General features: G+C 51.3%; 1 protein-coding gene and 1 non-coding gene across 2 annotated transcripts; one reads left to right on the top strand and one right to left on the bottom strand.

Annotated features, from left to right (window-relative positions):
- Positions 1-4,896: 4,896 nt before the first annotated feature.
- Positions 4,897-4,978, top strand: trnas-cga (transfer RNA serine (anticodon CGA)). Its single transcript has one exon. It is a non-coding gene; the product is annotated as a tRNA-Ser (tRNA).
- A 4,443-nt stretch (positions 4,979-9,421) lies between these two features.
- Positions 9,422-20,466, bottom strand: prph (peripherin). Its single transcript, XM_088919803.1, has 9 exons — positions 19,832-20,466; positions 15,813-15,873; positions 15,399-15,494; positions 14,761-14,922; positions 14,311-14,436; positions 12,899-13,119; positions 12,532-12,581; positions 11,775-11,848; positions 9,422-11,491 (listed from the first exon to the last, which is right to left on the bottom strand). The coding sequence occupies exons 1-9, from the start codon at positions 20,356-20,358 to the stop codon at positions 11,441-11,443; spliced, it is 1,368 nt and encodes a 455-aa protein (XP_088775929.1). The 5' UTR covers positions 20,359-20,466; the 3' UTR covers positions 9,422-11,440.
- Positions 20,467-21,285: the final 819 nt, after the last annotated feature.

Here is a 21,285-nt window from a genome sequence, read left to right on the forward strand (position 1 = left end):
TTGTTGTGAGTTGCAGGGTGTCACGGTCGCTGAGAACCTCATTTCGCCGTGCGGGTGACGTTGTGTATCGATGTCTCCGCGCAGCCTTCGCATTACATTAAAACTACTGCAGCTACTGTTACCTGTTTTTTTTTACACCCGTTTACCAAAAAAGTTAACTGCTTGTTTGCAATTAGGTTCACATTGGATTCTGATTACAATCTTTGAATCCAATGTACCGTTATAAATCCAGTGCTGTGAGTGAGCTTTCACCCATCAACCCGAACAGCACCTATCAGAGCGCTAATTCCGCGCTACGTCCACATGCAGCTGTGCGCCGTGTTTATCAGGCATAACAGAGACATCATGATCATTCTTGATTAATATTTTAAATAACTTCTTTTGGAATGTAGGTCTCTGTCTCTCCCATATGCAACTCAATCCATTGACTGTACAAAAACATATCCAGTTAATGTGTGGAAAAGAAATATATTGCAATATTACAGAGATGTCGCTCTGATATGGTACATTATAGCGATACGCTGTCATTGTTTTAGTCAGCTAAACGAAACAACTTCTTCACTCGGTTATCTACGGTACAACACAAGCCCTCACGCCCAGGGCTGAATTAATTGTTATGTCGGCCTCGTACTGAAGAAACCACTTACCTGGGTTCCTTCACCAGGGCCTTCTCCTGCTGCGCCCCCAAGCTCTGGAACTCTCTCCCCAAGGATATCAGAGAGTCACCTTCTCTAAACTCCTTCAAATCCAGACTCAGAAAAGCCTTTACTGAACTGGTTCCATTCTTCACCCCTCTGCTTTTCTTAGTACCACCATCCACGCTCTCCTCTGTGTATTGTAATTGTGTTTTATCTTGTGTATTCTTCTTATTTATTGTTGTTGTCATCCTGTAAAGCGCTTTGAGAAGCCACATTTAAAGGCGCTATATAAAATAAAGTTTATTATTATTATATTACCTGCAGGGGTTGTGACACCTGAGGGCTTGAGCGAAGCGCACATGTCCCTCTCGCACTGCGAGTGGTTGGTGCTCTCGCTAATGTAGCGAGTGGCAGGTTACACTGACCCGCACTTCGGAAGCACTAATATTATTATTATTACTATTATTAGTAATAAATCAAAACCGATTCAGACACAAACACTGCGTCCCCAGAACAAAGTTTTGATTATGAATAGGTCGCTAAAAGCACCAAAAACTCGGAAACAACCTACCTGTTGCTGGGATTTGCTGTGCTGTTGCGACTCTCCTTAAGGTCTGAGATAAAACTAACTCAGGTGTGTATTTTTAAATCGATGTCTGACCAGGAGGTACCTTTACCGTATTATTTTCACAACAGGACCTGCACACTACTTGGACTGTGTACGGCTCCGGTACACGAGGGGGGTGCTGCAGTTTTACAAACCATCTTTCTACTTCCCGTAAAGGGGTATTTCTCGGCGTCTTGCGGGCATTGTCTTTCACCTAACTTTGAAAACTTTTGAAACGTGCTCAGTTTTTACAAGTGGCCAAAGAAATGAGGTCTTCAAAACCTACCCTTAAAACCATTTCCCCCCATTTCTCTCGGCCAAGATTGGTTCCGTCCGCAGTCACATTCACGGTCTGCGTGACACCTGCCCACCACGCTCGCTCTGCCCTCACACGCTTAAAGGGGAGGCGAAGCCGTGTCCGCGGCGGGGGGGGTTTGCTCAGATACCTGCCCAGGAGTAATAAAGGGAACCAGAATATGGCCCAACAGCCGAAACATCGTGTTTCTCATTTCTACTTTCCCCCCCGTTGAATTAACCCGTACTGTTTGCTTTACAGCTGACGCAGATCCTCACTCCCCTCGCTTTACAGAACTGCAGTCCCTCACAGTGGTACCATTGTGAAAACGGTCGTTTTTACAGACAGTATTATTTTCACCTGGAAAATCCTGCCCTATTCCTTTTTTTTTTACCGAACTGCAACCTGTGAAGCGCTTCAAGGGACTACCCACACGAAGGATAAAATTATGTCTGTTGCTTCTGGGCAAAGCTGAAACAGGCCAGTCAGTTATATAGTTACAGATGACGACAAAATCGGGTCGGACCCTTCAGAGACTATAAGGTCTGGTCGGACCCTTCAGACCCTGTGAAGTTCTGCCCACCTCCGCTGACTTTCTGACATAAGGAGGAAACATCGGCTTCCATTCAACTTGCAGGATAAGGGACGTTTTTCAAAGGGGTGTGTCTGAGATCAAATAATTATATTGTAACGCAACGGGGGCTCAGGCGGGCGCCCTTGCCGCATTAGGTCGGCCCCCCACCGTCGGGGGCTCGAACCCGGGACTCCCGCGTCACTCAGCAAGGACCCAGCCCGGTGAGCTAAAGAGAGATCTTTCTACAGCCCAGTGCCTGTAGTCCTGCTATCACAGGGAAGGGCGGTGACGTCACCGTTCTGGTAAGCCGGCTCTTACACAGTACCTGTTGGCTGTAAGCGTTACAATATATATATACCTCCTGCTCCGTCGAGAATCTGTAACAGTTCTAAGCGGTGTATAAATAGCAGCCGGGCTAATTGAGCCGGGTAACAGGAAACACTCTTATAGAGCAGTACCCTTTGTTACATATAACCGTTTTCTAAACCTGTCAGTTAAGCAGCTAATAGTATTAAACGATTGAGCTGTGGGTGTATATATAACCTATATCAGGGAAGGGACAACACCTTCACAACAGGGCGATAACACCACTAAGAGAAATCTCATCTGTTGCAAAATTACAGACTATCATTTTATTTTTTTCCAAGATAAGCAAAACATAAGCAGAGAGAGGAAATCTTTTAACCTTCAATCTGATGTGAGTTTCAGTGTCCTCTGTGACACTAAACCTACAGTTTACCTCTTCCTCGGCACTCACAAGTGTGACCAGGCAATATGTTCCACACCCCTACAACCATCTGTGTACAGGAGCACCTCCTCTTTTAGATGCAGAATTTACTTGTGCTAAGTGTCCTAATTTCTTGTATTAGGAATTTGTCTTTTCGCAGACCCCAGCTTGCTCTCCATGAGACACACAGACAGGGAGAGAAGCTTGGAGTGCAGAGTGCAGGGTCAGTCATTTATACAGCACCCTGGAGCAGCTGGGGTTAAGGGCCTTGCTCAGGGGCCCAACGGAGTAGGATTCCTCTGCTGGCCGCGGGATACAAACCGGCAACCTTCCAGCCACAGGCGCAGATCCTTAGCCTCAGAGCCACCACTCTGCCCCCCTCTGTGTTGAGTTCTCAGTAAGGCGGGAGGGTGATGGTCGTGGTGGTGGTGGTGGGGGGGGTTACATTTGACAGCTCATAATCCTAGTTGCCAATAACTGCTCAGTCGTAAGCATCGCTGCCTTGCAGACCTGGGGCCCTGAGTGCTGTCTGTATGGAGTCTGCATGTTCTCCCTGTGTTTGCATGGGGTTCCTCCCACAGTCCAAAAGCATGCTGGCAAGTTAACTGGCTCCTGGGAAAACTGGCCATGCTGTGAGTGTGTGGATGACTGTGTGTGCCCTGTGATGGACTGGCATCCCATCCAGGGTGTTTCCTGTGGCTTGCTGGGACAGACTCCGGCTCCCCCACAACCTGGAACGGGATGGAGTGGTCAGAGAACGGATGGATGAACATCAGCTGTCGGGTCAGTCTGAAACCAGTGCAGCTCTGTGCCTCAGTGGAAGCCTGGGAGGTTTTGCTCAAGATGGCTCATTCCCACTGCTGGCGAACGTGAAGGTAATGTCGCGTGAGTGGATTGGAGCCTTGTCACCGAACCCGACCGACCCCAGCCAGCGGCACAGCCCAGGACCAAGGCCACAGCTGTGGGCCAGCGCCGACCGGCCTTCCGAGACGGAGTGGGACTGACTGCGTGTGTGGGGCAGGCCTGCCGGCCCACTGCGCTGGAGCACAGGCTGTCGAGTGAAGGGAAACCGGCTGTCGCTTCTGGGCAAGGCGTGGTTTCAGACGGAGAGACGTACCAGCCTTTCCAAGCAAACACACTTCGGTATAAAACAAACGTCTAAGCCACCTGGAAGCCTGTGAAGGTCAGAGCTATTCAGCACCTGTAGTGAATCCTGCAAACATAGTCTGCTTGTATAATACTTGTGCAAAAGTATTAATGGAACAAGTAGAAGGTTGATGAATACCGGAAGACGTGTCTGTATTTAGGAATTGATTCTTTTTTGAAACCCCATGTATTAGACCAAGTAATACACTATCGAAAGATATGCATTTTTGACATAATGCGTTTTTAAGTTCCCTCCCCGTGAAAGACGAACTTGGAAGCCAAGACGACAGCCTGTATTCGTTAAAAAGTGAGTTTCTAGAAAACCCTCACTTGATAGCGGTTTACTGTTCGCCTGCCCGCTAACAGGATGATCATCATCACTGCACTGATTCGGGAATTCTCAATTCGTACGTTAAATCCCGTTTCTATCCCTGTCCACCATTTTACCGGTTCAACAGCACCTCCCTCTGGACCAAAAGGGAAAGATCAGCGGCTGTTGAGAAAACAGTAAAACCAATTGTAACACATGTACGTCCGTTTAATTATTATTAATTAGGATGCAAAATCCATGAGTTTTTTGTTTCCGGTTTCAGCGTTTTATCGAAGCTTTAAAAACAGCTAACAATTTAGTACAATCTGTAAGTTTTTAATCGCTCAGTCTTGTCATAAGGGCTCGGTCCGTCTTCTTCAGGACACGATTAGTCGCCTATTTAACGAGGCTGCACACCGTGATCTAATTGCAAAGCCGTCAGAGGGGCCAGAGCATTTCTTACGTTTAACCGGGAATCAGACGAGAGCTGTAGCGATCCAGTCACTTGTCTGCATTTGCAAAGCTCTGCGGGGACACCACGCCACAGCAGGAGCGCAGTGCGCGATCAGGGGCGGCGTGAGCGCTATATTCGCCCGTCAGTCACGGTGGCCGAGAGGTTAAGGCGTTGGACTCGAAATCCAATGGGGTTTCCCCGCACAGGTTCGAATCCTGTCCGTGACGACCGTGGCTGTTTTACTCCTGCCGGGGTGAACAGTCACTACAAAGCCTAACGAACGACAAAGTTCAGGACATTACCTCCCCCGTAAATGCGGGCGCGTGTTATTTTCTCCCTGCGTGACATTGCTGAAAGCGGCTCGCCGACGCCCCATCACAAGGCAAGACGGTCTTTCGCCGGACACCCCTCGTGTCTCCTTTGTCCTTATTTTTTCAGCCGAGCTAGAGAGCGATTAGAAATACCGCGTCTCCTACTGCCGATTACACGCACAGTCCGGGGGTCGGCAGAAGCGCGTTTCCTCAACTATCGGGCAGAATTGTTTCTGCCCGCTGATTGGCGGTTTCAACGCCCGGCTCGCTTGGAGTGGGTCCCCGGATGTTGGTCTGCGTCTACACAGTGTCAGACTCATTATAAAGAGCGTTTCTCGAGAAGCGTAGGGGTGTAACCCTGGTGTCCTGGCCAAATTTCCCCCTGGCCTTTATCAGTCATGGCCTCCTAATAATCATCTAGGAACTGGCTTCATCACTCTGTTCTGCTCCCCACTGATGTGTGGGGAGCATACTATACCAGCAGCCATATCATCCTGCAACTCGCAAGTAGCAGCCCCACTGAAGCTCAGTGGGTGTGAGCCTGGTCAGTACCTGGATGGGAGACCTCCTGGGAAAAACTAAGGCTGCTGCTGGGAGAGGTGTTAGTGGGGCCAACAGGGGGCGCTCACCCTGTGTTCTGCCCCAGTATAGTGATGGAGACACTATATTGTAAACAGGCGCTGTCCTTCGGATGAGACGTAAATCCCAGGGCCTTTCTTGAAAAGAGTAGGGGTGTAACCCTGGTGTCCTGGCCGAATTTCCCATTGGCCCTTACCAATCATGGCCTCCTAATAATCCCCATCTATGAATTGGCTTCATCACTCTGCTCTCCTCCCCACTGAGAGCTGGTGTGTGGTGAGTGTACTGGCGCACTATGGCTGCCGTCACATCATCCAGGTGGGGCTGCACACTGGTGGTGGTGGAGGGGAGTCCCCATTACCTGTAAAGTGTTTTGAGTGGAGTGTCCAGAAACGTGCTCCACCACTGGAATTAGTTTAAGGAATTATTATTATAGCTATTATCAAACACTAGAGGGAGCCAGATTATTTCACCCAGCCATTTTCTAGCTGCTGCTTTCAATTCAGTGTGGCGGTGGAGCCAGATGCGATCCCGGCAATCAGGAGGCACAAGGCAGGGTACACCTGGAGCCCGGGCAGACACACACGCACACCAGGGCCAGGGAGGGAACATACAAACTCCACACAGATGGTAGCCGAGGTCTGGACAATGATAACCACTTAGCCACCGTGCTTGCCGGGGTCCGATCCAGCCACTCTGTTCTTCCTAACGAGATTGTTTCAAATGAAAACACTGTTATTCTGGGGAGGGGGGTTACAGTGTCCGTGTGGAAACAGGAGCCTGCAGGACAGGTGGCGATGATTGCAGCCAAACACCTTCTGACATCCTGCTGTCTCTTCTCCCATAACAATTTGCAAACTGGCCTTCAGCTCTGATTCTGTGATTCAGAGGCCAGAAGCTACTGTATGTGTGGCCCTGGTCAGCCCTGAGAAGCAAAACTCAGGGAAACTCAGGAAGGTGACAAACCAGCAGGTTTGAGATTCGTTTTGAGATTCGAATCCATCATTTCAGTAAGTGAGTGAGCTACCATTCCTCACGTGATTTTGTATTGAGTCACTGATTACTGGTGCGCTCAGGAGAGCAGGCCTACTACCCTCAGTGGCCTGGTTAGGTTTCACTACAGGATTGTTCATTTAACCAAGGTTATTTGTTTCTGTCTTGTCGGTGAACTGTGAATGTACACACACAGGCGCACACACACGGAGCAGCAGGTGGCCTGTAACAATATCTCAGGCTCCTCTGCAGTCGCCGGCTGTTGGTCTGCTTATATCTGCTTTCCTGTCTGATGACTAGTGTCTCCACACTCTTCTGCCTGTCTGCCTGTCTTGCCCCTGGGCTGCCAGAACACTGGATGAAAGGTGATATGATGACTGAGGAATCCAGGCAATATTTGCACAAGACTGGGTGACTCAATGTATTCAGGAGAATACGGTAGCAGCAGTGTTCGAAATGCACACTTCAGCTCTCATTCGCCTGTCGAGTAGCTGTGTAGCATCCAGCCCACAACGTGTCCCCCTGCTGATCGGTCATAAAATGAACATTTACCACACTCTCAGTTAAAACGCAGAATCATATTTCTTTATTCTGATTCTCTATTTTGGACTACAGTGGGGTAGTTTCTTTCTTTATAAACCTCTCTATCTTGACCGATTGGCCCAATACTCTTCTTATTGATCCTGGTATTGTTAATAAAGCAGTCATGGCTGCAGATTTGACCCAATCAGCAGGATAAGCAAACCCTGTAGAATAACATTCAAAACTGGACCACCATCTGGGAGAGTAGCTTTACTGTAGATAATTCTTCAGAATGAACAGTGAAACACAAACTGGGGGAGACAAGCTGGAACAATGTCAAACAGCTTTTAAAATCAAGGATCAAGGGAGGCTCTTCTTTACACAGAGGGTGGTGGGAGTGTGGAACAAACTGCCCAGCCATGTCTTTGAAGCCGATACCCTGGTTTCTTTCAAGAAACAGCTGGACAAGATCCTCAGGTCAAACAGACAGGATGAACCAAATATCCTCCTCTCGTTTGTAACCGTATTTATGCTTGTACAGTATGGTCTGAAATTGATGAGAGAGGAAGCCATTTCATGAGTACAGGAGTTTCCTCTAGAAACCCATGACTGCGTTTTCTCACTGACTTCGTGGTATGGCCTTCCCTTCCCCTGCCCCATGTGACGAACAGTTCTTTCGGGGCCCTATGCAGACAACATGATCCGGAGGGAAGTGAGGACTACACAAGGAAAAAGGCATGCTAGGGGCTGGAAGGAAAATGGGGGGGCGTGTCCATAGTGCGCTGGTGTTCGGGGAGGTGTGGCCGAGGCGAACAGTCTAAGGGAGTCCGATGCAAATCCATGAATGAAGCGAAAGTCCAGAGCCGGGTAATCCATCCTGACAGACACGCAGAAGAATTAAGAACCGGAGCGGGATCCGGCGGAGGGTCAGGGGGAATAAAAGGGGGTAACGGGACCAGATGCTCCCTGATCCCAGACCCAGATGGTCAGGAGGCCGTAGTGAAGCCTATGCCGTCGAGTCGCTCCTGGACTCGCGGGTAGGCGGGCTTCCGGGCGTCCACGTTCCAAAGCTGAGCCCCAATAGGCAGGAACGTCTGGTTTATATAACACAGGGGCTGGAACTGGAGACAGGTGCTGGAGATGAGTATAAACAAGGTAGGGCTGGAGCGTCCTTAAGAGGAGGGGTTTGCGATCGTGACACCCCACCTGCCTCTGGGCTTGTCCCACTCCACGAAACATGTGGAAAACATTCGAAAGATGAAAGGGTGTTGAAAACACAGACCTCCCTGGGCGAATTTCACTTTTTCAAGGCTACACACCCTTGTTCTGTGGATCCTGGTGGGATCTCCTCACCCTACATTTCTACAGAGGCACAAGAACTGAAGTCCCTGCTCTGTACACCAACTTCTCTGTGGCATCCAGCTCTGAGTTGGGGCTCCAGCCTCGTCAGCTCTGTCCACAGGAGTCCTTAAGAGGAGATCCAGCCCTTTACAAGCAGTTAAGGGTGAACTGTGATAACTTCCCTCTGCCTGTCAAACCTGTCCTTCCTTTTACAAGAGGAAAGAAATGTTCAGAAACCCAGTTCCTAAGAAAACATTTATTCTTTATTTTACACACCTATTCTACAAAACATTAAAGCACATCCTGAAGATGCAATGCAACATCCACACCCCCAGATTGTCAGACATCTGCCCATCTCTCTGTTTTTGTGATCAGCAGCTGTTCTCTTCCTGTGGCTGCTCAGTGGCAGCCCTGTCCTCTGTCATGTGACTGCTGTCCTCTCTCTGACACCCGCCTCCTGTCCTCTGTCCCCTGTTCTCTCTCTATCCCCTGTCCCCTGTCTCCTCAGTGTCCCCTGTTGCCTCTCTGTCCTCTCTGTGTCCCCTGTTGTGTCTCTGTCCTCTGGCTCCTGTCCTTGGCTGAGCTGAAGACTCCTGCTGTGCCATAGGCGTCAACAGGGAGTTTAATACGTTCGAATTCTAAATGTCAGCTAATGGTTCCAGTTTTACAGTAGACTAGAATGATCTTGAGGTCATTGCAAATGAATCAACACCACACTCATATCTTCCAAGATGGTATGTCTGTGGTTCCCAGACATGGATGAATATTGTCTGTGGCCAGAAGGTGGCACTGCAGCACAAAGCCGGGGAAAAAAAGGACTGGCAATGGCATGTTACATTGCTCCACCAGCCTGGCCTTCAGGAGGCGCGACAATATTACTCTGTCAATGAAGGAAGGAAAGCAAGGAGGCAAGAGAAGCTGTTAGTTCCAGTTTCCTTTATTTTTCTGCCAAGAACAGACACTGCCAGACGAGCACACAGTGGTCAACATCAACTACACCGCTGGACAGGCTGGGGTCACCGTGGGGAAGGGGGGGCCTGAGGGACAGATGTATCGGGTGTTGGGGCTCAGCCCTGGAGGGAGGCACTTGGTTGTTTATCTTGATTTGGTTTTTTTCTGTGACCATGCCATCGGCACTGTTAACCCCTTCCTTTCATCGCCAGGAACGGGCCGTGGGAACAGCAGGCCGGGCCCGCAGGTCAGAGGGCAGGTGAGTGGAGTCCCGTCTACAGTGGTTTATTCTTGCAGAGCGTCCCTGGCGATTCGAGTCCCAGTGTGAGTGTAGATGCTGCACGGGGCAGGGGTATAACCTGCCGTCCGAGAGGGGGGGGGACCGTTCCGCTCCAAGAGCCGGGCTCTGAAACCTGAGGCCGAGCAATTCAGCCGTACAAACCACCTGCAGCACAGAGGAGGGAAGCAAAGCGCCTCACCTCCTGCCTCCATCGGGGGAAAAGTGTGCTGTCGCTGTCTCGAGCCAAAGATCCCGCGGCCTGGAGCTCAGGTACTGACCAGCAGGCCGTGTCAGGCCAGGAAAGCTGATGAGGAGATGGGCGTCGCCTGAAACCTCTCTTTCTGTTAGATCATTTACCCCAAGTTACTCACATGAGGTACTGAGGCTCCGTGGAAAGACTGTTTAAGGACAATATTATTATACTGACCATCGGCATTAGTGTTATTTGTTATTCATTTTAATTGCAACAGTAGCAAACTTATATACTGTGGGTTCGAACCTCAGGGCAGCCTCAGCCACAGTTCACATACAGGTCTCTTCGTGTCGTGTGTCCAGCAGCTCAGGAGCGAGGTCTGGCCTGGCCAGGGAATAAAGCCCTCCAGGACTGGGGCTGTCCAGTCCTGCCACAGACAGACAGCTACCTGCCTTTCCCTGGATGCACAGCATCTGGGAAGGGGCTTTGCTTCCTCGGGCTCTCTCTGAGGAGCCGGGCCCTCTCCTGTATGCAACAGCGATGGGGTCTGTTTGTCCAGCAGCATGAGCACACCCGCAGTCACAGTGGACTCAGCCCTGTCCAGTCCCTCCTCTCTGACCAGAAAGCAAGGCACAGTGGTGTGAATACTGTCAAGATCAACCCCATGCACCACGACCCCCTGGAACAGGGCAGCAGAATTATCACTGCGGTATTATTACAGGGGTGGAAGCTGTGATTGCAGGCTTGAGGCCTTCCACCACACTGCCCTGCAAGCTCGTCCGACTTCCAGATAGCGCCACCTGCGATCTGAGGTGAGCACTGCGTGCAGGCACCGCGCTGGCTCTGAAAGTGACACGCCACGGATCTTTGTCAGCCTGAGAGGCGGCCGTATCACAGCCAAACCACTGGCTTGGAAGCCCTAAGCAAGACGCCAATGAGTATGCTACTGCACAGAGACTGCCCCCACCCCCAGTCTGGCTTTGCCTGATTAGGCTAGGTTTCAGCCCCCAGGCTACTGCCACTGCACAGCACTATAATTCACTTCTCATCCTACAACCTACGGGCCCGTGTACGAATAGTACTGATGAAGCAGGAAACAGTGTACTCTCTCTAATTTCCACTTGCCATGTTGCTCTACGTAGAAACGTTAACAGGTTTGAATATCCAAGCTTCTGGTACGGGCTTATTACATACAGGAAGCTGCAGGCTGTAAGACAGGAAGTGCATCACAGCAGCTCTGCAATGGCAGTGGAGTCCAGTATCATGCCTCCCCCTGAGCCAGACCGCAGCAGAGAGTGGATCAGGCTCTGCCCATCTCCAACCGCCAGGCAGAACCCTGCACGACACCCTGGCGCTCTACGGAGAATGTCGACTTCTGAACTGAAAGCTGTTTGGGATTCTGGGCAAAATATACCAGGTCTAAATTCTGGGGATGTAGAGATAGGGGACAGGGACAGGGGGGAAGGGGACGCGCTGTCTTGTCATTTTCTTTCTGCCTCTCGCAGCTGGCTTCTGCCTCCTAGTCGTCTCGGTCCAGGTGCTGCTGCTCCTTCCTTGACTCCTTGACCACCTGTAAAGACAGGAGCGCGGCGTCAGTCAGGTCTGAGCCGCTCTGGGACTGTATGGGCTCTTGTCCGCTGGATTCGTGTGTCACAGATCAGCTGAGAGTCAAGAGGTGTCACACAGAAACACAGTACGGACTACCCACCGAGGAGGCCGGCTCTCACCCTCTGGCTAGGATTCTGGGAACAGTTAACTACAGTACCGGTCAGCCAAGCACACAGTAAGGAGTGAATGGCCTCCCCTGTGTCCCTCCCACCGCGGTAAGAACCGGGCTGTCAGGAAACACCCACCTCTCCATCGCGGGTTTCGATGGTTTTGATCAGCACAGTCTTCCTGCCCTGCACGTCCGGGGTGTGATCATATTCTGGACACAGGAAACAAAGCGAAGTGTGAAACAGGCAGGACAACAGGTGAACGAGTCCTCAGTTTTAGTGCGTTGTGTGCTGGTCTCAGGAATGTCTTCTATAGATCTTGTGCAAAACATAGTGTGACAAGTGATGGACAGGCTGGGGACTGGGCAGATCTGAGCTGTGATACAGGAGTGAGACACAGGGAAGTGTACAGGCTGGGGACTGGGCAGATCTGAGCTGTGTTGAGATGCAGGAGTGAGACACAGGGAAGTCTCAGGCTGGGGACTGGGCAGATCTGAGCTGTGATGCAGGAGTGAGACACAGGGAAGTGTACAGGCTGGGGACTGGGCAGATCTGAGCTGTGTTGAGATGTAGGAGTGAGACACAGGGAAGTGTACAGGCTGGGGACTGGGCAGATCTGAGCTGTGTTGAGATGTAGGAGTGAGACACAGGGAAGTGTACAGGCTGGGGACTGGGCAGATCTGAGCTGTGTTGAGATGCAGGAGTGAGACACAGGGAAGTCTCAGGCTGGGGACTGGGCAGATCTGAGCTGTGATGCAGGAGTGAGACACAGGGAAGTGTACAGGCTGGGGACTGGGCAGATCTGAGCTGTGTTGAGATGCAGGAGTGAGACACAGGGAAGTGTATGGGCTGGGGACTGGGCAGATCTGAGCTGTGCTGTGGTGCAAGGACTTACCGGTGCTGCGGATACTCAGGCTGGACAGGTTGTGCACAGGAACAGTAATCCTGCAAGAGATGCAGAAGAAACAGGATCAGTGCAAGATGAACATTGTGGAGGCCTAGTCAATACACATCTTCCACACATCACTTCTGCACAAGAGAATAATTCAGTTACAGAACTGAGTTCATTCGCTTATAACCTTCTGTTGTTCGTATTCAGTTTCTCATGAGCAAGCTGTTATAGCAGGAAATCTTACAGACGATAAAATGAGATCCTGCAGCTCTTTAAGTAACAATCCTATTCTATTCCTTTTCATTGCAAACATCCTAAATTGTTTTTTCCTCACAGTTGTGAAACTGCACTTCTCCCCCCGCGCTCTCACCGGCTCTCCTCGCCCTCCAGCAGCTTCCTGTAGGTGGCGATCTCGATGTCCAGCGCCATCTTGACGTTGAGCAGGTCCTGGTACTCGCGCAGGTGGCGCGACATCTCGTCCTTCAGGTGGCGGATCTCCTCCTCCAGCCGGCCGATGTTGTCCTGGTAGCCGGCGGCCTCCACCCCAAACTGGTCCTCCATCTCCCTCATCTGCCGGAGCAGGGCCTCGTTCTGCAGGGGACGCAGAGCACAGGACGGGGGGGGGGCGGCCGTGAGCTGGGGGCTGGTGAAGCTTGTTCAAGCAACGGTGTCAAGCAGAGACTGCTGGTCCACGTGCAGACAGAAGCTCAGGGAGCGGGTTCCTGCGGGCAGGGCACCCAGCGGGCACTGTCCTGGCGCGTGGTGACCCCCGTGGGCTTGCACGCCGCTCCTCCTTTGCGCTGGAGACATCAGCAGGCCAGCTCTGGCGTGCGCTACAATGGGGCTGAAACACAGCTTGTTCGGTGTGTCACGTCCACCAGCAACCGCATCCTATCCCGCAAACGACCTCTCGCTCATCAGGCCACAGCTACGGGTAATTCCAGCCAGCGCCAGCGCGCTGATCAATTATCCAACCATGACTCCAAACTAAGGACCGCACCCTGTACTTCCCAGGATATTTAAGCCCTCACTACCCTCAGGTCTGCGCTCGGCTTTGTCTAGGAGCTCCTACCACGCCGTTCAAAGCAGAGATATTCTCTTCCTGACCCAACTTCTGGCCTTCGAAACTTGACCTTCGCCCCTCAACTTCGACTTCAGCCCAGCGTCTAGGATAAGTAGCTTTCGATCTCCTCTCCCTTCTGCTCTTTTCCCCTATTCTCCGAAACTTTCAGAACAACGCACAGGGTCCTTCCTCTCTCGTCGGCATATCACTGGTAACGCAGTGCTCCTACATGTTTGAGTAGCACAAGGTATTAGAGACAAAAGGCAATAAGTTACTAAACAGCCTTTATAGTGGGGTCATTTGTTAAGTGCTGGTATGTACAGCATTTCATAAAGATCTAACACGTGGCTTATACACTCCTAAGATAAAGCACTCCCCACAGCAAGCAACTACACACTAGTTTCCTCCTGTTGTGTTCTCTGAATAGCGGGGAAAATTAGGACCAGAATGATGAATTATGCAGACGCATTACATTTTAATGACCGGGCGCCATCCAAAGTCTAAACCAGAGGACAGGGTGGTAGGATTCAAGTCAGTCCATCAACGTTATTTTAACAACACAGGTTAGAGCATGGAGCTGAATCACGCTGTGAGCTGCAAGCGAACAAGCACAGTTTAGAACATGCTGAGGGGTCAAGAGCATGATGGAAAGACGTGGAGCTGAATGGTGCGTGCTGGGGGAGAGGCCATCGATCCGCGCAGCTCAGGTGGACACCTACTGTGCTCTTCAGCCCGTCGATCTCGCAGGTCAGCGCCTGGATCTGCCTGCGGGACTCGTTCGCCTCCTGCTTGGCCTGGCGCAGGGCTTCTCCGTTGCGGTTGGCCGTGTCCGTCAGGTCGGCGAACTGTGGGCAGACAGAGGCATCAGCTGGAGCAAGCGCCCCGCAACGGGACCCAGCCCTCCTGTCAGTCCCCCTGTGTATCCGCCTCGGTCCCCTTCCCAACCTGTTGCAATCTGTCTCCCTGCAGCTGTCCACTTGTCTGCATGTGCTGTCATGTCAGTCCGTCTCTGTGTCCCACTGTCCCTTTCCATCTGTGTCCCTGGGTCACTGCCTGTCTCCCACTGATTGGCTGTGTGTCTTTCCCCCATTTGTCTCTGTGTGTGTCCGGTGTGTGTTTCCCGTGTCTGTAGGATCCGGTACATCGGTGTGTGTGTGCTCTCCTCTCACCTTGGACTTGTACCACTCCTCAGACTCCTGCATGTTCTTGGCAGCGATGCTCTCATACTGAACCCGGATGTCCCGCAGGGCAGCAGTGAGGTCTGGGCGGGGGGCGTCCACTTCCACCTGCAGCTGCTGGGTCTGCACGCTCACCTGGACATCGCGGATCTCCTGCAGGACACAGAGCGGTTATTGTGCATCCCTCCCTGCCCCCTACAGACCCTTTCGGATCCAGGATCCTTTTCATGCCAGACACTGTGACCTTTTTGAGCAAGGGTTTGTCAAAAGACTTTAAAATAAATGTACGTGTGTGCATGAGCATGCACAGGTGTGTGCACGTGTGCACGTACATGTGCACGTGTGTGTGTATGTGTGTGGGCGTGAGTGCACATGTACTTGTATACATGTGTGCATGTGTGCGCTTTTGTTCATGACATATTCCATATTAAATCATGGATTGGGAATGAACTGACATTTTTACTTTAAGGACATAAGAAAACCCACTTTAAAGTGTGACCAGTTGTGAAAAGGCCCTAACCACTGAACTACACTCCCCTTGAGTGTAGTTGACTTACAATACTTGGTCCTGGGAAACTCCCTGGGGGGTGGGTGACCTGTGCTCAGGATGGGGGGGGGTCGGCGCTCACCTCATCATGCAGCTTCTTGAGGAATTCAATCTCATCCATGAGGGACTCGATCTTGCGCTCCAGCTCCAGGCGAGAGAGAGTGGCGTCATCCACATCCTGTAAAACAGGACAGCTGGGTCACTTTTCGTCACTGATTTACTCATTCTCCTTAGTGTGTGCAGTTGCCTGCTGTGTTGCCAGTGTGGACTCTGGAGTTTTATTCCAGCAAGGAGCACGAAAAGTTCCAGATGAGTTAACTGAGTTCATGTAGGAGGTACAGACACTAATGCACCAATTATTGAACATTATCTATACCAGACTACTTATTTGCCTTGAAGTGTGTGGGAGTCAGTGCCTAACCCAGTGCTGTAAACTTGTAACCACAAGCCAGCAGGCACTGTGTCTGCTCTCACATCTGCGTCAGGAGCTCCTCACCTTGCGGAAGATAACCAGGTTGTTCTCAGCCTCTGCCCTCTTCTGTGCTTCCTCATCAAGCCTGGAAGAAGGGAAAACAGACACATTAGATGAACACAGGTGAAAGGGGGCCCCATTCAGCCCCTGTAGTCCAGGCAGAACCTAGTGGTTAATTGATCTGAAGATCTCAATCAGCTGTTTCCTGACGGAGCCAGAACATCATCTTCTAGGCAGCTTGTTCCAGACCTCCACAGCCCTTAACGTGCATTACAATCCACATCATCAGGCAGTTTGATTATGCATTTGCTCTCGCCCTGTAAGCAATCTTCCCCCAAAATCTGAAATCACAACTCAAGACCCTCAACATGACCCACTGTGGGACAAGATTTCATCAAGGACAGTCCTCCAGTTTGTACTTGACTGAGAGTCCTGAAACCAAATCTGCATTTCTGCAACCTGCCACTAGATGTCGTTATTCCAATGAAAAGTGCCATAACTACAGTGGACTGACCAGTCTCACTTTTCCCTCTGTCAGAGCCACAGTCTTACAGTGCTGTACTGCTTCACTTAAACAGAGGCACACAAAAACATCTGCCACAGCAGACCTTTGAAAAGTGCTGAACTGATCCAGTTAAGCTAATTAACTCAATCATAGCCAGCAGAACAAAAACTTGGATTAGTAAACAGGCTGACCAGTTTTGCCAGTAACTAGAGAGATTGCATAACTCAAAGCTCAGAAAGCAGTAGTTTCCTAGTTTGAGCCCCAGCTCTGCCAAAGACTCACTGTGATGAACCTGAGCCCAAACAGCCAATCCCCCTCTGTGTGACCTAAAAATGAAGTTCTTCTGCAGGCCACACTGCAAGAACAGCAGCTTTTTTGTTAATACATAAAGATTAAGTCCTCATATTTCATCAGAAAAAAGCAGATTTTGTCACCATTGTACATTTTACTGCTAAACAATCCTCAGTGCTTGAGACTGCCATTTGCATCAAGATTCACTGTTTATTCTGAAGCCAAGAGTCAGGCTGTAACTAGGAGAGTGATTAGTATTATTACAAACACATGGCTTGATCAGGACTCTCACAGCAGATGTGCAGGGATATGACCTTAGACAGGCCACAGGCAGAAGCCAGGGCAGTGACCTCCCCCACTCTGACCAGGATTAGAGTAACCCCGCCCCCCGGTACCCCAGGCTAATGACAATAGCTGTTTCTCAGGAGACAGAGAATGCAAACAAAGGCTGGTCGCTCACATCTGGGCCTTGAAAGGGGGCTGTCTGAAAACGTGTGGGCTGAGTACACTTCTCTCCCTCCCAGAGAACTCAACCCAAAGTCCCCTACCTCTCCCAGCCCCTTACTTCTCTCACAACACACCGCACATGCGCCCCAATTCCAGCACACCCCAACCTCCTGCCATCACCCCACAGGCACCCTGAACAACGTGATGGTGCTTTTCCACCTCTGTCTGCAGTGATTTGTCACACAGCCACTGTGGGCTGACAGGCCAGACTGGAACCCCACTCTTAGTGTCATGTGATCTGTAATCTGTGCGCTTGTGACGGGAGCTCCTGCAGCCTGTAGTGTGGTCTCCCATGAGTCACTGCACACAGCCCATGTCGTATCTGCTACATTTACGACACTGGCACTTTGGCTCACTTGTGGCACTCCTTCTCCAGGGCTGAGGACACCCACCTGCCTTCAGTCAGAGATGTGCAGCTTCACAGCTGCAGCAAAACAGGTCAAATGGAGGGAAAGCAGGAGTCCCAACCTCAAATGGGAGAAAGTATGAACCCATACAGGGTGTGGAGGACCGGAGATTTGTGTCCCAGAGCCCTGCAGTGTCTGTGCTCTCAAGTTCCCCCTGCGGGGGGCGGAGAACTGCAGCAGTGTTGCCCGGCTGCAGCCCAGCAACAGCAGCCAGGAAGGCAGGATGAGGCTCATTTTTAATTCATGGCCCAGCTGGGGGGGGGCCTCCTTAACGGCATTCCTGGCAGCCAAAGGCCAGGGAACAGGACACCATAATGGAGCTCCTGACGGCACGGTGTTCACAAGTGTGTCCACGAGTGTGTGTGTTCACGAGTGTGTGTGTGTCCACGAGTGTGTGTGTCCACAAGTGTGTGTGTTCACGAGTGTGTGTGTCCACAAGTGTGTGTTCATGAGTGTGTGTGTTTTGAGAGTGTGTGTGTCCACAAGTGTGTGTTATCTTGAGTGTGTGTCCATGAGTGTGTGTGTTCTGAGAGTGTGTGTCCACACTGTACTATCACTGAGCAGGACCCTGGAGTCTGCAGCGCTGTCCCTGGTGTGGCATTCCAACCATGACTGCGTTTCGGTGGTGGCTGATGCCACCTTGCTGGCATTCGGTCATGGGTACTGGAAGCTGAACCAGGAGATACTGGAGGAAGTACTGAGTACTGAGGAGTGAGTACTGAGGAGTGAGTACTTATTGTGAAATGTTTTTTGTGAAATAGTTTACTTTAATAGAAAAAAAACGCTATCACTGACCAGCATGTGGAAATTTCAACTTGGATGAAAAAGTCAGAACATAATTCTGCCTTCTTAGAGGAAATATTTACTGATGGAGAAAGGAGTATTAGCCACATCAACTAACAGATGTGCCATGGATCACAGTCTTTAATAAAGACTTGTTCTTTCTGGTGCATTATGGTTACGTCAATATACATATTGCAAATGAATAAAATAAACGATTAATAAGCAGGAATCCTTGATGGTTACTGTAGATGTAGCCACTGTATTTTCAGCTGTTTGTATTTTCCTTTCTGTTGTGCTCATCCAAAGCAACAGCTTCACCCACGTTAGCTCAAATAAAACTCATTGGCTCCTCTTCGCTTGCTGGGCAGAGCGGAGCAGCTTCTCCAGCCCGAGCAGTGGGTGTGGCAGGGCTCTGTGTCCGTCAAGTCACAAACCAGGACAATTCCGGCTGAAAACAGCAGCCGACTTTTCTAACCCCAGGTCGTGGGCAGAGCCACAGCAGGAGACGTCCGCAGTGCCCATTGTGTTTTTCCCACAGGTACAGGATGGGAACAGCGTCCTGACTGAAGTGAAGGTGACCAGCAGGCACAAAGAGATCTACTGATGATCAACAGGTGATGTCATTGCTTTATCTGCCACTGTCTGCAGCAGCCACGAAGAGATGAATAAGAAATCAAGCAGTAGATCAAAATTATCCGGCCCCGATAACAATGGCTCCAGTGGTCCCACCCTGAACTGAACTGTATTTGCTCTGCCAACAAAGCTCAGCCAGTCGGCCCACAATGTCCATCCCCCCCTCACTTTTTTTTTTTTTAAATTCCCACATTATACAACATCCTCACGTTAGAATCCTCTGATGTTCCGACACATTGCTCTCTGTGAGGGCTTATCATGACACAAACAAAGATTTGACCAAAGTCATTGAAATCGAGCTCAGAACTAAAATGCAATTTCAGCACGGTCTCACTACATTTTTCTCACCTGCTCTAAGGACACACCTGTACACTGTCCTGCTGCTTTCAGTACTGCTCTGGAACACTGCACTCCTGCATCAGTGTGCATGACTCCAGTGCCAGTCTCCTACACCCTTCACCGTGCATGACTCCAGTGCCAGTCTCTCACACCCTTCACTGTGCACTAGTTCAGTGCCAGTCTCTCTCACACCCTTCACTGTGCACAACTCCAGCGCCAGTCTATCTCACACCCTTCACTATCCACTACTTCAGTGCCAGTCTCTTACACCCTTCACTGTGCATGACTGCATTGCGCCACACATTTGTGCAAAATTACTGCATCTTTTTAGTGCACGAAGGGTACATTCACAAACTGCAAAAACAACAATTAAAAAAACACATTTGACTGAATTTGCTCGTTTTAACACCCTTCTGCATGATGTAAACTACATTACTGTGACTGGCCGTGGTTTCTACTCACACCCTAGAGCAGAGTGTTTTTTCATCCCTGTAAGGCTTTGAGCAGAGCCGCCTGTGGCTGGATCAGCGAGCTAAGGCTCTCCCTGTTCACGTGAAGAATAAACCCCGGTGACTGACCTCTGCTTCAGGAGCGCCAGGTCCTCCGCCAGGTTGTCCCTCTCCACCTGGAAGCGGTCCCGATCCTTCCCCAGGACGTCCAGCTGCCGGCGCAGCTCCCGCAGCTCCTGCTGGAAGAGCTCGGTGGCCCGGTTGGGCTCCTGCTGGCCCTTGTACTGGCTGAGCTCCGCCTGCAGGGCGCCGTTCTGCTGCTCCAGGTAGCGCACCTTCTCGATGAAGCTGGCGAAGCGGTCGTTGAGCTCCTGCAGCTCGGCCTTCTCATTGCTGCGGGTGGTCAGGAACTCCTGGTTGATGGCGTCGGCCACGGAGAAGTCCACCCTCTCGTAGGACAGGCGGGGCGCGGGGGTGCTGGAGCGCACCCTGTAGGCGGCGGAGCGGGACACCGAGGAGGCGGCCGAGGACGGGGAGCCCAGGTAGCGCCCCCCTGAGAGGGACAGCCGGGAGGGGAGAGGGGAGTAGGAGACGGACGCAGGGGAGCCGAACGTGCGGCGGTAGGAAGTGGAGGTGCGGATTGCGGAGTGACTCATGACGGCGCTTTCTCTCTCTCTCTTTCTCGCTCTGTCTTCTTCCACGAGGAGGGCAAGGCAGCAGGACGGCCGACCGAGCTGCGCTGGAGCTTTTATTCAGCCCATGGTGCTGCTCGTACCCTCCCTCCTCCCCTCCCCCGCGGCCTCCTGCCCAAATCAGAGCTGCTCAGTGCAACCCCCCCCCCCTCCCCGGCCACTCCCATCAGCGCCCCCTCCATCCCCAGAGGTCTGGGCAAGTGTCCAATCTGCCTCGCGGATCAATGTGTCGTCTCTCAAGACCTCTCTCTCCTTTCCCCCCTCTTCCTGTCCTCCCCCCACCCTCCGCTCCTCATTCTGTATCCCACTCCTCCCTCCGTCTCCCGGGCGCACGCTCGCCCCTCTCCCTCTGCGTCGTGTGTCCAGGTTTCGGGGCGTCTGTAAACTCCCTGCCCTGCCACAGCGCTCCCCAGACAGAATCAGAGCGGCGTGACAGCTGCTGACCGAGAGCCACGGGCTCTTTTGAGGTCCAAAAACTCAACGCAGGTACTTGTCGGCGGTTGAAAGACACAGCTCCCCACGCTGGCCGAAGGGTCTGCAGCCTGGCCTTTATTCCACTGGCGATGTTGTAAAGGGCAGGCTCGGCTCCTAGCAGCCATGACTCTGCAGTTTTCTCTAAGTGAGCAGTTTGCATCTCCAGTGCACAGGGATTTTACTGTTGCTCCACGGCCTTAGAAACACTCCCAGAGCCGATCTGCACAGTGATTTCCCCACTCGTGTCTTATTATGGATTTGCAGGGTTTTACACTGCTGCAATGTGGATGTTTATAGCTCTTCGGAATACAGATGTTTCTGGACAACTCCCTTTCTTTTTCCTCAGCAGATATCCTGCAGTTCTGCGTGTTTAGGCACTGGTGTGCTGCCCATCCCCCCCACGGCTTTCAAACAGAC

This window comes from Atractosteus spatula, chromosome 1 (genome assembly GCF_055471065.1).
Source record: "Atractosteus spatula isolate fAtrSpa1 chromosome 1, fAtrSpa1.hap1, whole genome shotgun sequence".
In the NCBI taxonomy this organism is placed as follows: domain Eukaryota; kingdom Metazoa; phylum Chordata; class Actinopteri; order Semionotiformes; family Lepisosteidae; genus Atractosteus; species Atractosteus spatula.

Excerpts from the sequence above, each read along its gene's own strand:
- prph (XM_088919803.1), bottom strand. The coding sequence starts at position 20,358 with ATGAGTCACTCCGCAATCCGCACCTCCACTTCCTACCGCCGCACGTTC. Across the intron at positions 12,582-12,898 it reads CTGGAGGGCGAGGAGAGCCG|GATTACTGTTCCTGTGCACA; the intron begins GTGAGAGCGCGG and ends CATCTCTTGCAG. Across the intron at positions 11,492-11,774 it reads TCGAAACCCGCGATGGAGAG|GTGGTCAAGGAGTCAAGGAA; the intron begins GTGGGTGTTTCC and ends CTGTCTTTACAG.